The sequence below is a fragment of the Phocoena phocoena genome, chromosome 1 (genome assembly GCF_963924675.1).
Source record: "Phocoena phocoena chromosome 1, mPhoPho1.1, whole genome shotgun sequence".
Lineage (NCBI taxonomy): Eukaryota > Metazoa > Chordata > Mammalia > Artiodactyla > Phocoenidae > Phocoena > Phocoena phocoena.
This window is the reverse complement of record NC_089219.1, coordinates 21,218,278-21,233,814: the sequence shown is the minus strand read 5'-3', so window position 1 is coordinate 21,233,814 and position 15,537 is coordinate 21,218,278. Positions and strand designations below refer to the sequence as shown.

At 40.6% G+C, this 15,537-nt stretch overlaps 1 protein-coding gene across 3 annotated transcripts in view; it reads right to left on the bottom strand.

Annotated features, from left to right (window-relative positions):
- The window catches only part of WDTC1 (WD and tetratricopeptide repeats 1), a 70,665-nt gene that overhangs the window by 42,444 nt on the left and 12,684 nt on the right, over positions 1-15,537 (bottom strand). For 2 of the 3 annotated variants that reach the window (XM_065877474.1, XM_065877485.1), the window contains exons 1-2: positions 9,396-9,443; positions 7,915-7,998 (exon numbers count right to left, since the gene is read on the bottom strand). In XM_065877474.1, the coding sequence (XP_065733546.1) occupies positions 7,915-7,998; positions 9,396-9,443 (132 nt within the window). Of the gene's footprint in view, positions 1-7,914; positions 7,999-9,395; positions 9,544-15,537 lie in introns of those variants that run through there. The other variant, XM_065877464.1, reaches the window with a different exon arrangement.

The following is a 15,537-nucleotide window of genomic DNA, read 5'->3' as shown; positions in this document are numbered from 1 at the left end:
GAGAAAGCCAGCGTGCAGCAAGGAAGACCTGACGCAGGAAAGAAAGAAAGGAAAGAAAAGAAAGAAAGAGAGGAAGGAAGGACGAAAGAAACATCTTTATGTACTGATGTGGTAAAATCATGAAAGTATATTTTTAAATTCAAAAGTAAGGTACAAAGCAGTAAATATGTTAGGCTAACATTTGTGAGAAAAGGTGAGAATTTTTACATAAAATTTTGCATAAAAATGCATAAAATTTCTCTGGAAGGATACTGAAATTGAATATGTTAGTTGATTCCAGGAAAGTGAATTTGGTGGCTGGGAAAAAGAGTGGAAAGTAGACAATCTTTTTAAACTTTTAAGCTAATTTTAATACAGAAAATTTTAAAAGCCAATCACACCAACAGGCTTTTAGTGAGCCTCTACTAAATGTTTAGTACTATATTCTAGGAGTTCTCTTTAAGTTTCATTTTGCATTTTTCAAAACTATACAAAGTAGTAAATTAGGAAATCCAGGGAAAAAGTTCCCCCAGATAATATAGAGGAAAACATTATAATCAATAACCACAAAAAGGCAGGAGTTTTTACTGTTGATTTTACCTCTTTTATCCCATCCCCCAACCCTTATTATATCACCTCATCTTAATGCCAAAAGTCAACTCTTGTTAACCGAAATGGGGTCCATATGTGACAATGCGTGGGAAATAAAACAAGGGAAGAAAATGACCGTAAAGCATTTTAAAAAGCTGGACGCCATCAAATCAGCATCTCAGGAAACTTTAAAAAGCTTTCTATAAATAACGACAACAATAACCGTAGCTAATATTTGAGTACCATGAATTTTTACAATTTTACTTAGCTCCGTGCTAAGTACCTTACATACATAAAATAACTTATTTATTCCTCCTCTTAAAACTAAGACACAAACAGGATGTGTACATTATTTTACAGATGAGAAAATAGATCCTAGAAGTTAAAGGGCTTATCCATGGTGATATGGCTTATAATGGCACTTTTATTACTATAGTGGGGGGGTGAGGGTGTCAAAAAAAGGTATCTCCTCCAACCTCCAACTAGGAAAGAGGGAAATGAGATAGCCTTTTGAGATCAGGATTGTAAGAAATCAGTATCGTTGAATTTTCCTCCTCCTTGGCTTCCATAATACCATGTTTTGCCACCTCTATGCTATTCTTTCTGTCTCCTCTGGGTAGAGGAAGAGAAGAAACAGATAATCTCTAAATGCTGAAACACCTCGGTTCTTGGTCTTTGGCCTTCTCTCTCCTCCTACTTTTTTCCCCAGTGATATTATCCAGTCATCCAGTTTCATGGCTCTATAGACCACTGGTTCACAAATTTTTAGTCTCAAGACCGCTTTACACTTTTAAAAATTACTGAGGAGCCCAAAGAATTTTTTAATATAGGTTATCAGTATCTGCCATATTAGAAATAAAAACTGAAATATTAACTTCATTTAAAATTAACATTATTAATTATAACTTTAATTTAATGAAAATAAAATTAATTTCATTTAAACAAATAATAAAAAGATAAGCTAACACATTTCAAATAAAAATTAACTATATTTTCCAAGACAAAAGAATTTAATGAGAAGAATGGCATTGCTTTACATTTTTGCAAAACTCTTTTGTCTAGCTTAATGGAAGATGACTGGGTTCTCATATCTACTTTTGTATTCAGTTTGTTGCAAGATGTTATTTTGGTTGAAGTACATGAAGAAAATCCACCCTCATAAAGATAAGTATTATAGTTGGACTAGGGAGCAGTATTTTAACGGCCTTTTCAGATTATTGTAGGTATCCTTCTTTGATACTACACCAAAACTGGACAAGTAACGGTTTCTTAATGTTACAATGTGGAATCTGAAACCACATGAATGAGCTGTTGGTATCCTGCTACATTAAAATACATTGGTTGCGGACTTCCCTGGTGGTGCAGTGGTTAAGAATCCGCCTGCCAATGCAGGGGACATGGGTTTCAGCCCTGGTCCAGGAAGATTCCCACATGCCGTGGAGCGACTAAGCCTGTGCACCACAACTACTGAGCCTGCGCTCTACAGCCCGTGAGCCACAACTACCGAGCAAATGTGCCACAACTACTGAAGCCCGCGCGCCTTGAGCCTGTGCTCTGCAACAAGAGAAGCCACTGCAGTGAGAAGCCTGAGCACCACAACGTGCAGCAACGAGGACCCAACGCAGCCAAAAATTAAAAAAACAAAACAAAAACAAACATTAGTTGATTTTACATTAGGCCTGGGTCTTTTACAGATGTATGACTTTGTTTTCAAAACAGTGACTTATGGGGCTTCCCTGGTTGCACAGTGGTTAAGAAGCCACCTGCCAATGCAGGGGACATGGGTTCGAGCCCTGGTCCGGGAAGATCCCACGTGCTGTGGAGCAACTAAGCCTGTGTGCAACAACTACTGAGCCAGCGTGCCACAACTACTGAAGCCTATGCATCTAGAGCCTGTGCTCCACAACAAGAGAAGCCACTGCAATGAGAAGCCCACGCACCACAGCGAAGAGTAGCCCCCGCTGGATGCAACTAAAGAAAACCCGCGTGTAGCAACGAAGACCTAATGCGGCCAAAAATAAATAAATAAATTTATTTAAAAAAAAACAGGACTCACTGAATTTGAACAACAAAATAAAGTTGACATTTGTTAATATCACTACAGATCTCATCAAAAAGACTTTTAAGAAGTACTGAGAGGCTATCAAGCTCATGGTGGCAGATACAAGTTTTCCTATATTCTTTTTTTTTTTTTCCTTTGCTTTAAAGCTCAAATTTTATCCTTGGCAACAAATACTGTCAGTTGTTCTTCTTGAAGTGATAGTTTACTTCATTCATTTCAGAGAAAATGTCTGCCAAATACCCATAATTGAATAACCAGTTTTCATCTGCTAGCCATTCTTTCAGATGGTGTTCCATGAAAAAAATGTCCAGTTGAGCTTGCAACTCAAAACAATTGAACAACTGCTTTTCCTCAAGAAAACCACCAGAGTTCAGTACGCAGCAGCAGTACTTTATGGATTCTTCCCACCTCATAATAAAGAATACTGAAGAGATCTGTATTTAAGGGTTGAAATTTTAAATTAATAAGTTTTATTGTATTATTTTATTGATGTAAAAATCAAGGACATTTTAAGTAAGACTGGCTTTTTTTTTGGGGGGGTCACTGCAAATGCATGGGGTAAATAATTCAATGACTTTGATGCTACTTGCCTTGATTCACGCTAAAATGACAGTAGTTTTACCACTTTTTTTCGCAAATTTTTAAATGAATTAGTTGTTTTTTTTTTTTAGTTTTGTTTTGCAAATAATGTCTTAGTATTACTATGAAAGTAGTTTTGACCTCATGAATTCCCTTGAAGAGGTCATGGGGATCCCCAGGGGTCTGCAGACCACACTTTGAGAACTGCTACTACAGACTATTACAATGACTTTCCAGTTTTTATCCCAGTCTATGCTTCTTTTTTTGCCAAACCCACTGGACCCTGTAACAATGATAGAAATGTTTTCGCACTTATCAAAGGTCAAGCCCTCTGCTTCAACTCTAAATCCTATCCCCTCCAACCTTCCCTAAGATGTGGTTCCTTCAGTTATTCTGTCCTAATCCTTTATCAGCAACCACCTTCTCTCTCATCAACATACAAACAACCTCTAGTATTTCTTCCCGTTGTTTTTTTTTTTTTTTTTTTTTGCGGTATGCGGGCCTCTCACGGGCCCAGCCGCCGTGGCATATGGGATCTTCCCGGACTGGGGCACGAACCCGTGTCCCCTGCATCGGCAGGCAAACTCTCAACCACTGCGCCACCAGGGAAGCCCTCTTCCCATTCTTACAAATCCCTCCTTTGATCCCAAAGGCCCCTCCAGCTACTGCCCCATTTCTCTGCTTCCTTTTGTAAACGAGGTCTTTCAAGAACTGTCTACACAACTCAATAAAGCTGGAAAACAAAAACAAAAACAAAACCAAAATAAAGTGATTCTGAAGGATGGCAGCGAGGGGAATAAAAAAAGCTGTCCTTCTTCTTCCAATCTCCTGAAATGATTCCTCATTGGTTAAAGCCAACAAGAAGATAGATGACAAGAGAGACTATTGATACATCTGTGCAAGTCAGCTGCCCAGGTAGTTAGCTGAAGAAAGAAAGGTGAGAAGTAGATGTAGAAAAGCAAGAGAAGATATCTTTTACAGTTTTGTTAGGGGAATCACTGACCAAAACCACCCACCCTGGCCAGGGGCAATAGTAACCAGCTGCATGAGTTATCTTACAGCAGGAGATCCTGGTAAAGAACATGGAACAAGCTACCACCAACCGGAAGAATTCAGAAGTCAAAAGGAGAGAGGAGACGCCAGTCCATATGTCCTACCAACCTCCCAGAATCCTTCACACTGGAACCCATCTTGCCTGAGTGATGCTCACACCACCAGGAAGGACCCTGAGTCAGAATGATTGGCCAGAGACAACCTGGAAACTAACCCAACACCATAAAACCTGAGACTGTGAGCCACGTGGCAGAGCAGTTCTCCTGGGTTCCCTTACCCTACTGCTCTCCACCCAGGCACCCCTTCCCAATACAAAGTCTCTTGCTTTGTCAGCATGTGTGTCTCCTTGGACAATTCATTCCTGAGTGTTAGATAAGACCCCAATCTTGAGCCCTGGAAAGGGGTCCCCCTTCCTGCAACAGTTTACCCTTTTTACTGCTTACATCCTATCTTTCCTTTCATCTAGGGGAAAAGTTTGTAATAACTGACTAAATAAATTTTCATCACCCTCTTTAAAAAAGTTTTTATTTTTTTCTTACACCGTGTGGCTTGTGAGATCTTAGTTTCCCAACCAGGGATCAAACCCAGGCCCATGCAGTGAAAGCGCCGAGTCTTAAACACTGGACTGCCAGGGAATTCTCTAAAAAATTTTTTTAAAATAGAGAGTTGTCTACTTGCTGTCGTACTCCTTCACCTCCAATTCACTTCTCAACCCCTCCAATTTAGTATCTATTCTCACCACTCCAATAAAACTGCTCTAGTCAAGATCACAGTCACTGTTTTGTCCTCACTTATTCAACCTCTCAGAAGCATTGAGTAGAACTGACCACTCTTTTCTTGAAATACTCTCCTTACACTCTCCTGGTTTTGTTTCCATTCTACTTCACTGACTCTCTTTCGTGGTTAACTTTTTTTATCTCCTTAGCTTGTAATCAATTTCTGAAAGCTGGAGTACCTCCAGAGCTAGGTCTTGGACCCTGTTCTCTAAGGCTCCATGGATCGCTGAAGTCTCCGGATTTCTCCCTATAGTCCAGAGCTCTCCCCTGATTAGGACCATCAACTGCCCACCTGACATCTCCACAAAGCTATCCAACAGGCTTTCAAACTTTACAGGTCCAACCCCGATTCTCTCACAAACCTATTTTTCTCCCAGTCTTCTTTCCATCTGCTCTCACTTCTCTAAGCCTCACAGGTGGCAAAGCTGGGATTTAAACTAGGTCTCTGTTGGGTCTTTGTTGCTGCACACGGGCTTTCTCTAGTTGTGGCGAGTGGGGGTTACTCTTCATACTGGTGCGCGGGCTTCTCAATGCAATGGCTTCTCTTATCGCGGAGCGTGGGCTCTACGTGCATGGGCTCAGTAGTTGTGGCTCATGGGCTCTAAAACACAGGCTCAGTAGTTGTGGCACATGGGCTTAGATGCTCCACGGCATGTGGGATCTTCCTAGACCAGGGCTCGAACCTGGGTCCTGTGCATTGGCAGGCGGATTCTTAACCACTGCACCACCAGGGAAGTCCAAACTAGGTCTTTGTTTTAACACCTAAACCTGTGGGCATTCCTTCATACTGTGCACTGTTACCGTAGGTCCCGGCTAAGGTGGCCTTCAGCCAAGTGCAAATTCAGACAGTGCATCCACCTTAACATATTTTTGTATTTGAGTGCCAAATCTTTGGAAATAATAGCTAGAATCCTGTTTTGTGTTCACAGAGGTTTCCAAGTCTGTTGTGGACAAAGTTATAAAACCAGGAAGAGATAGTAGAGACAATATGGGTTGGGTGGAGGCACAGCTAAAAGGAGAAGACCAGCCTTCAACTGTCCACTCAGCATCCACCAGAGCAGGGTTTCTCAACCTCGGCGTTATTGGCATTGGGCACTGCATAATTCTTTGTTGCACATTCTTTGTTGTACTATGACTGTAGAATGTTTAGCAGCATCCCTATACTCTATTCATTATATGCCAGTAGTGCCCTTTCAGTTTTCATAGCCAAAACTGTTTGGACATTGCCAAATGTCCCCTTGGAGGTAAAACCTTCCATGCCCCACCTCCAACTGCACTAAAGGGATGCACTTTATGTTTCAAGGAAATATGGAAAGAAATTCAAAAAAATAGAGTAAAGGATAAATAATACAATATATTTACAAAATCATGTTTTCAAAGACTTTTTAGAGGTATGGGGAAACAATAATGACATAAAAGTATAAAAGGGTTTATCAAACTGTGTAAATGGTATGAGCTCCACTCTGCAGAAAAAAATTACATAAGCATGAAAAAAACTGGAAGACATAATAATAATTGTTATTTACTGAACTAGCTATATGATCCAGGCATTGTATTAAGCACTTCAAAAATCATCTCATTTAATCATCACAACAATTCTCAGTTATTGATCCATTTTACAGATCAGGAAACTAAGGGTAACTTGAACAAGGCTATATAGCTGTAGAGAAGATAGGTCTTGAAACTAAATTTATTCAGCTCTAATGCCCATCTCTTAACTAGCATTCTGCTTCATAATACATGAAAGTAATATACCAAACATTAACAATGTTTATCTCTGGATGGTAGAATTAAAAGTGATTTTGTTTTCTTCTCTATATTTTTCTGTCGATTCCATATTTTCTACTATGATAGTTACTACTTATATAATCAGAAAAAAAATTTTAAGTGAAAGTTGTGAATACCACTTGGTAACATGGAGAAGAGGATTATTATAAAAAAGATACAAAATTCAATGTAAAGTATGATTACAATTATGTAAAAATATGCAAAAGATAAAAGGAAGTATATACATAGTAATTATACTAGGGAGGGGGGAATAACAAGTAATTTTTACTTATCTTTTCCATATTACTATTAATGTAGTTATATTTTATAACGGATAAAAGTTTATAATGAAAAGAAAGCAATAACAATCATCTATAATTTCATTAACTCGAGATAACACTGTTAGTAGGCAATGAATTTCTTTCTAGTCTTTTTCTAAGATCAACACAATTACTTACAAACATTAACGTGAAGGAACCAAAGAGAATTCTTATTCAACCTGCAGATGACACTTAGTTGGAGAGGACAGCTAAAAGTTGGATTCAAAACACAGTTCTGAGGAAGGAAAGGGAATGGAGCTAACATTGGGGAGCGTTTCTGTGTCAGACAGAACTAAAAAGCTGAACATCTGGACAGTAGGCCTGACTCCCCCTGGATTGGACAGGACAACATTGGACAAGGTGCTTGGTTTTTCTAAACCTTTTTTTAAATACCTATTTCCTATATACCACCCACAGCATTTCTTTGAAGCTAAAATGCAAGTGTGTGTGTGTGTGAAAACACTTTGTAAACTCTAAATTCCTATACAAAGGTAAGAATCTTTACTGTCCAAGCCAATAGTAAAAACAGTGGTATGAAATTCAATAGTCTTTTTCCAAGCACAAAGGAAATAATATGACAATAAAACAATTTCTGTGTGACCATGTCAATCACTAATCTTGATTCAGATTTATGTGCCTAATAAAACCGCTGTAAAGGAGAAGTAACCTTCAGGTATGACCTGCAGAGAAAAACTGTTTATGCCTTGAATAGTGCAAAGAGGATTCTCTGCAGGCAGAGAATGGAGAGCCAGTCATCTGCATCTAGGGTGCAAATTGGATCTCTTACCTGCAGCTCTGCTTCCAGGCCCAGCCGTCTGATAAAGGGGTCAGTGACATGGTAGCGCCGCTCAAAGCTCAGGGCACCCCGCTCCTGGGGAACAGAAACAAACTCATAGATTCATTGATTCGATTTAACATGATTTACTATGTTCCTATTACATATGCAGCATTGTGCTGGGCCCCACAGGAGCTAGAAAAGAGAACAAGAAATTGGCCTGCAGGAGCTTACAGTATACTTGGGCAGGGATTAGAGAATAATATCGATAGAAGAGAGGATATAATTAAGCACTAAGTTGTAATTGTTGGGTTACCAAAAAAAAAAAAAAATTGAAACAACAAATAGGGAATGTTTCCATACATAGGTTAGAGAAGGTGGGCATCATCTTTAGGACACATATTGTGGGGTATATATAAAGGAGAAAAATAACTTGCATGGTCCCTCCAATTCTATGATTCTGTGCCTCTAGGAACTGGTCCTTGCCCTTGGGGCCACCCAGTCTAATGAAATCACACACAAAACCCCCCACAAATGGACAAAGCTGCAAAAGGATTCAGGGATGCAGGGGAAAATATACAAAACACAGACTAACGTGCACGAGGTACATGGCTCATGTAAAGGCATAAGTGTCACCAATCCTTCTGGATGGTGACCACAGCTTATGCTGCATGCCACTTAATTTTTAAAAGATTTTTGGCGCTTAACCTTTACAAAGAACTTTCTCAGGTTCTTTCGGATTTCATTCTCAAGATCAGCCTGCAGGCAGACAGACATTATTATCATTTAACAACAGAAAACTGAGGCACAGAAAGGCAAAGTGACTAAAGTCTTATAGGTAGTTAATTAGGGCAGTGGTGAGATTAAGCCCCTGAGCCCAGCCTGGGCTTCTTACTTCAAAAGCACATCTTGTCTTGGTTGAATCTCCTCCATTGAACCCCCGTGCTCCTTTACTGAGGGCTTCCCTGACAAAGCCTGGGCTACCTCACTAAATGAGCTTGACTGCCCAGTCATCTATTCATCTCACAGTATTGGAGTGTCTTCCAGGTACAAACTGCAGAGAAAAGGTGCAGGCTTTGGTATAGGAGACCCTCAAAGAAGAGAAGAAAGAGTCTAAGCTAAACTGGGATTAAGACTCCCCCAGGTTCTGTTATATGTACAGCTGAGCAGCCAGAGCAACGTGAAGAAGCTCTATTTACTTCTGCTGCACCCCCCGCCTCCTCCACAGATGTGCACATACATGCTCCCCTCCTCCACCAGACTCCATCAATCTCAGCAGCCCAGGTACAAGTGCTTGGATAGCAGAGTCTCCATGATTCCATGTTCTTGGATAAAAGAAGACCAGAGTCAAGAGACCTTGGTTCTAGTCCTGTGTCTGCCATTAATTAGTTAATGGCAAGTCACAGACTCTAGTCCTCAGTTTATTCAGCTATAACATGAATCTGTGGGGAAAAAGGACCTCATGCTCTGGTTCATAGGTCTGGGTTGCTTACCTTTATCTGCCTACAGATGAGGTCTCTAGTTATGTTGACTTTTGCCATCTTCTCTTAATGGATTCAACAGAAGGAAGCTATAGAAGGATCTTCAGGACCCTTGAGCATTCCAGCCAAGCCCAGGTCCACAAGACACACATTTAATTACCTGGGGGAAAAAAATCATCAAACCTTGGAGGATGGAGTAAGGTGGCTTCAGGGCCCTGATTCCACCCCTAAAATAGCCCACCAGCCCACCCAGTAAACTGGCTATTGCCTGTGATTTATGACATGGTGTGCTGGCCCTGCTCCATAGTGTTGAAGAACCTCTGGAGGGTGAAGGGGGTTGGGGGGTGGAGAGACAAGGATTCACAGCCACAGGAAGTACTGGAACAAACACTAAAGGAGTCAGTCATGTGTGCTTCTCTAGAAAATGGGTGTGTGTGTGTGGATATGAGTATGAAGGAAGACGGAAGCACATCCCAAAGTAAGAACAAGGCATACAGCAAGAAAGATGTCAAGTTTCACTTGCTTAGTATGCATCTGTGGCAACCAGTCTGAAACTTTTAATTATGCTTCAAAATCCTTGACCTTCAGCCTGGCTCTCCCCAAAGCCAAATCAGTATCACAAACAGAACATTCAACCCTCTAACAGAGTCACAGAATCAAAGAGCGGACAGGAAATGTAATGGTGACCATGTCCAACATAAAGAAATCCTTCTTCAATACCCTGATATGTAGGCTTTCAGACTCAGAACTTCTTAAGCAAACTATTCCTTTATTATACAACTCTGTTAGAAAGACCTAGTCATCTCATTTCTGATAATTTGCCATAAGAAAGCACAAAATATGAGAAATAAAAAAGTTCCATACTGAAACATATTCATCACCGAGTTTGTAAAAGCAAAAAAAATAAAACCACCCAAGTTTGCAATGATAGAGGAGTGGCTAAATAATGTATAGCCATATGATATTATGTAGCATTAGAAATGCTACTTATGAAGGAAAAATGCTTACATCACGTCAAATGTTTATATTTTGCTTTTGCAGTAAACACTATTATCACAGCTATGTTTAAAAAAGGAAATATAAAAAATAACAATTGCCATCTTTGGATAATAAATAGTATGACTGATTTTTTTCCTTCTACTTTTTGATGTTTTCAAATTTTTTCTATAAAAGCACATTAATTTTATTTTACAATCAGAAAAAAAAACCACTAGAGAAAAAAATAAACCACTGTTTTTGGGGGTTTTTTTTGAACATCTTTATTGGAGTATAATTGCTTTACGATGGTGTGTTAGTTTCTGCTTTATAACAAAGTGAGTCAGTTATACATATACATATACCCCCATATCTCTTCCCTCTTGCGTCTCCCTCCCTCCCACCCTCCCTATCCCTCTAGGTGGTCACAAAGCACCGCTGATCTCCCTGTACTATGCGGCTGCTTCCCACTAGCTATCTATTTTACATTTTAAACCACTATGTTTTAAAAGAAAGTTCTGCCTCCTGTTATGTCCACCTTTTGGTCCTGTTTCTATCTCTGAAGTCACACAGGAGGTCTAGTCTTCCTTCTCCATGATGGCCCTCTAATGATGGCTCGTAAGGCTCATCAGGCCTGCTAACCCTCCCAAGTCAACAGGACCTCCCGAGGCCACTTCTGGATCTCCTGGCCCCGGCTTTCCTCCAGCTGGCCTCCTGCAGATTCCTAGCACACCCTCCGAAAACCAAACCTTCTCCACCTGAGCTGTGAGCAGACGCCTTCCTTCCCTTTTGGCATTTAACCACAAAAGGAGACTCTATTTATAAACACTATGTTATCTCAGATTTTTTTTTCCTTTAGTGCTAGGCACACAGTGGGACTATAAAAAACTTGCTGCCTGATTAGATGTTCCCATTCAGCTCGAGTTCTTTAGGGCTTATGCCTCCATGGTCTATTTTGGGATTAAAAGCTCTTAAAAGGGCAAGAACCTTCCCTTACAGTGTGGAAGTCACCCAGCATTGCATCTTAGGGAGCATTAACAGGGATATATGGAAGTCACTGGCACTATTTAGGCTCACAAAACCTACAAGCACCAAGAACATCCAGGGATGCCATCTGAAAACTACAATTCCACAATAGCTTTTCCAGGGGCCCTTGGCCATCAAATTAAAATTATGAATTTGAACAAACTGACATAAATTAAGCATTGGCCTGCAATTGTGTTTATGGCTCTGATCTGTGATATAATGGTCAAAGCCAAAACAATAACAGTAATTGCCCCACAATCACCAATAATATGGGGTGAGGCTTATTACAATGGAAAACACCAAAGTCAGTGAGTATATCTGATATAAAGTAAGACCAGTGGGCTTCCCTGGTAGTGCAGTGGTTGAGGGTTCGCCTGCTGATGCAGGGGACACGGGTTTGTGCCCTGGTCCAGGAAGATCCCACGTGCCGCGGAGTGGCTGGGCCCGTGAGCCATGGCCGCTGAGCCTGCGCGTCCGGAGCCTGTGCTGTGCAACGGGAGAGGCCACAACAGTGAGAGGCCCGCGTACCGCAAAAAAAAAAAAAAAAAAAGTAAGGCCAGTGATGTGGCCTTGGTCAGGTCTCTTAATCTCTCTAAGTAAGCCCTCATTCCTGTGACTCACAGGCACAGGAAGCATTGGTACAAACACTGAATGGGCCATGCATGCTTCACCAGAAAAAGGCTCATTTTTTACTCCCAACACCTTTTCCTTGGAAGATTACTGAGAAGGTCAAATAAAATAATGTAAGTATAAAGTTTTTTCTTTAATTTTATTTTGAAAAGAATATAAATACTTTTATCTGCTAAGAAATAGTAAGTTGCCAAATATTATGTACTTACTATGTACCAGGAATTGTGCTAAGTGCTTTATATTTATTCATTCATTAATTTATTCATTTAACAGGTGAACACAAGAAGCTTCTACTATATGCCAGGTACTATTCCGGGTCCAGGAGATACAGCAGTGAACAAAATAGGCAAGTTCCTTACGCTCATGGTACCTATATTCTAGCAGGAGGGGATAGATAACAAATAATAATACAAATAAAATAAGAAGATATCCAGTAGTGAAAAGAGCTATGATGAAAATAAAACAAGTTGATCAGAGAGTGATTGATGGGCTACTTTTAGACTTGAAGTCAAAGAAGATATAGTGTATTTTGGAGTTTTCTGGCTGCTCAGCACGTGAACTCCCTTCCTGTATTTTGGGAACTCCCCATCTAACGAGTCTGGCGGGAGGCAGAGCGCCCTCTCACTATGAAGTGAGAATGGTGGAGTCAAGATTCTCTTTCTGAGGCTCCCTTACACCTGCAGTGTGTGCATATGGCCCAGGCTATGCCAACAGACACATGAGCCCCAGACCTTAATTGGGATCTGCTGTCAACGAATCAGAGGATCATGGAAAGTCCATGCTGGCAGGAAGAGGTGCTATAATTGCCATTAAGGTCCAGTCAGCTGGCGGTGGTGTAAGCTATATAAGTGGCAGCAGTGACCTCATGGACTGGTTCCGTGAATCATTCTGGCTGTGGGTCCTGGATGCTAACCAGTTTCCCTTGTTGCAGCCCATTCTTCAAGCCTGCTCTGTGGCCGTCTCTGATATTTTGTGAGTTTCCCTAATATCCTTTCAGAATTGGTTTCTGTTGCTTACAACTACAAATCCTGCCTGATACAGAGGGGCCCTCTGAGAAGATGACATTTAAGCTGAACCGTGAATGACAAGAAATCGCGAAGAACTAGGGGGATACACTTCTGAGGAGAGAGACAACTAGTGCTAAGATTAGTTCAAAAAGCTTGTATGGTAGATGCTACTATCGTTTTATAGATGAAGAAATAGAGTCATAGATGTGAGACAATTTCCACAATGTCACACAGCTAGTAAACTGGAGGTGGAGCTGGGACTCAAACCTAGAACTGTATGGATACTCTTAATTACTAAGTATATATGAATAAATTACTACAGTATGTAATTTCCTAGAGTAATGATCACTACGAGAATCCCCAAAAGAGCCAACTAATTTGTCACTACTCATTCATTATTTTTCTTAAAACATAAACTGAGTTTTTACCAAGCACCAAGCACTGTGCTTGACACAAGGGAATAATGAGATGAAAGATATAGTACCTATACTAAGAAAGCAAAGAATCAAAGGCAAGGGACTTTAGGGAATTCCTTGGCAGTCCAGCGGTTAGGACTCGGCGCTTTCACTGCTGAGGGCACGGGTTCAATTCCTGGTGGGGGAACTAAGATCCCACAAGCCGCATGGCGAGGCCAAACATAAAAGAAAAAAATAAAAAAACAAAGGCAAGGGACTTTCGCTAATATTGGTGTGTGGCTTGGAAATACTAAAAGGAACAAGGGAGGTAAAAGCAGAGAAACCAGGCTAGCAAAAACCACTACAATTCAGGTAAATGATAAAATGGAAACTGGGATTTAAAACAATATCAGACTGGTAGGCAGAGGTTTAAAACCCCAAATGTCAAATTTAACACAACTACTGCTCAGTTGGTATTTTGGTAAACATTTCCATTCCCATCCTGAGAAGAAATGATAGCACACTGGAAGATGGCTCATTCTGGAGCACAGCCCACCCTCTCCTCTCTTAAGGGCAACAGTGCCTTTCCACAAACTTTTAGAGGCAGGCAAGCATAACTGGAAACACTTCTAAGCAGAGATTATTTAAAAGGCTCACCTCAGGAGAGAAATACGCTCAAATATACAGGGGGCATAACTAGTTTCATACTTCAGTCCAAAGTCTCTCAAATACAAATAATCAGAGCAATAAATTAAAGTTATTTGAATATTAGATTTAATCATGGTCAAAAATTTTTTTTTTTTTCTTGCGGTACTTGGGCCTCTTACCGTTGTGGCCTCTCCCTCTGCGGAGCAGAGGCTGCGGACGCGCAGGCTCAGTGGCCATGGCTCATGGGCCCAGCTGCTCCGCGGCATGTGGGATCCTCCCGGACCGGGGCACAAACCTGTGTCCCCTGCATCGGCAGGCGGACTCTCAACCACTGCGCCACCAGGGAAGCCCCATGGTCAAATTTTAAAAGCATTATTTTAAGGAAGGTTAGGAAATAGTCAATTCTATAAAGAACTCATAAATATGAAATGATACGAATGAAAGACTGGAATTGGCAAAAGGAAGTTATATATATTATATATGATTAAACACTAGAAAAGACTACATCAAGGGGATTTCTATCTCTGGTGCAGTATGCAAATTACATAATGCTCAGTCAGTTCTGCTGAGGGGCAAAAAGACAGAAATAAGTGACTTCAAGAATCCATAAGGTGGGGACTTCCCTGGTGGTCCAGTGGCCAAGACTCTGTGCTCCCAATGCAGGGGGCCCGGGTTCAATCCCTGGTCAGGGAACTGGATCCCACATGCCGCAACTGAAAGTTCGCATGCCACAAGGAAGAGTTCGCATGCCTCAACTAAGACCTGATGCAGCCAAATTAAAAAAAAAAAAAAAAAAAAAAAAAAGGAATCCATAAGGTAAAAATTTCAATGCCTATTTTGCCAGGCACTATGCTAAACTTTGAAAATACAGCAAAGAACAAGCCGAACACAGACCCGACTCTTCAAGAGCACACAATATAGTTGTCATTAATTGTATATCAATGGCACCAAGGCTACTGTAATCAGAGCTCCAAAGAGGGACTGAAAAAGGCTAATTTAACCAAATGACCAAAATGAATAGCTAGGACAGTAAATTCAGAAGGAACAACATGGAATAATAAATTAAATTTTATTTATACTCATTTATTCATACATCTTAGAAGAGAGCACAAAAATGACAGTAGGGGAAACAAACTAAACATATAACAGTAGAGCTAGACAGACAACTGGGAAGTCAATAATGAAGAATAAGGACTTTAACAGACCACAAGCAACTTTTTTTTTGGCTGAGTCACATGCCTTGCGGGATCTTAGTTTCCCAACCAGGAATTGAACCCTGGCCACCACAGTGAAAGTGCCGAGTCCTAACCACTGGAGCACCAGGGAATTCCCAGACAACAAGCAACTTTTAATGTATCTTCTTCATCCTAAGGATAGCACAGTTAATGAATAAACCCTGATTTTCACACTTAAAGCTCTAATAACACTGAGGGCTAATTTGCTGGCAGAACGTGAAAGCTCAATAAAAACTTC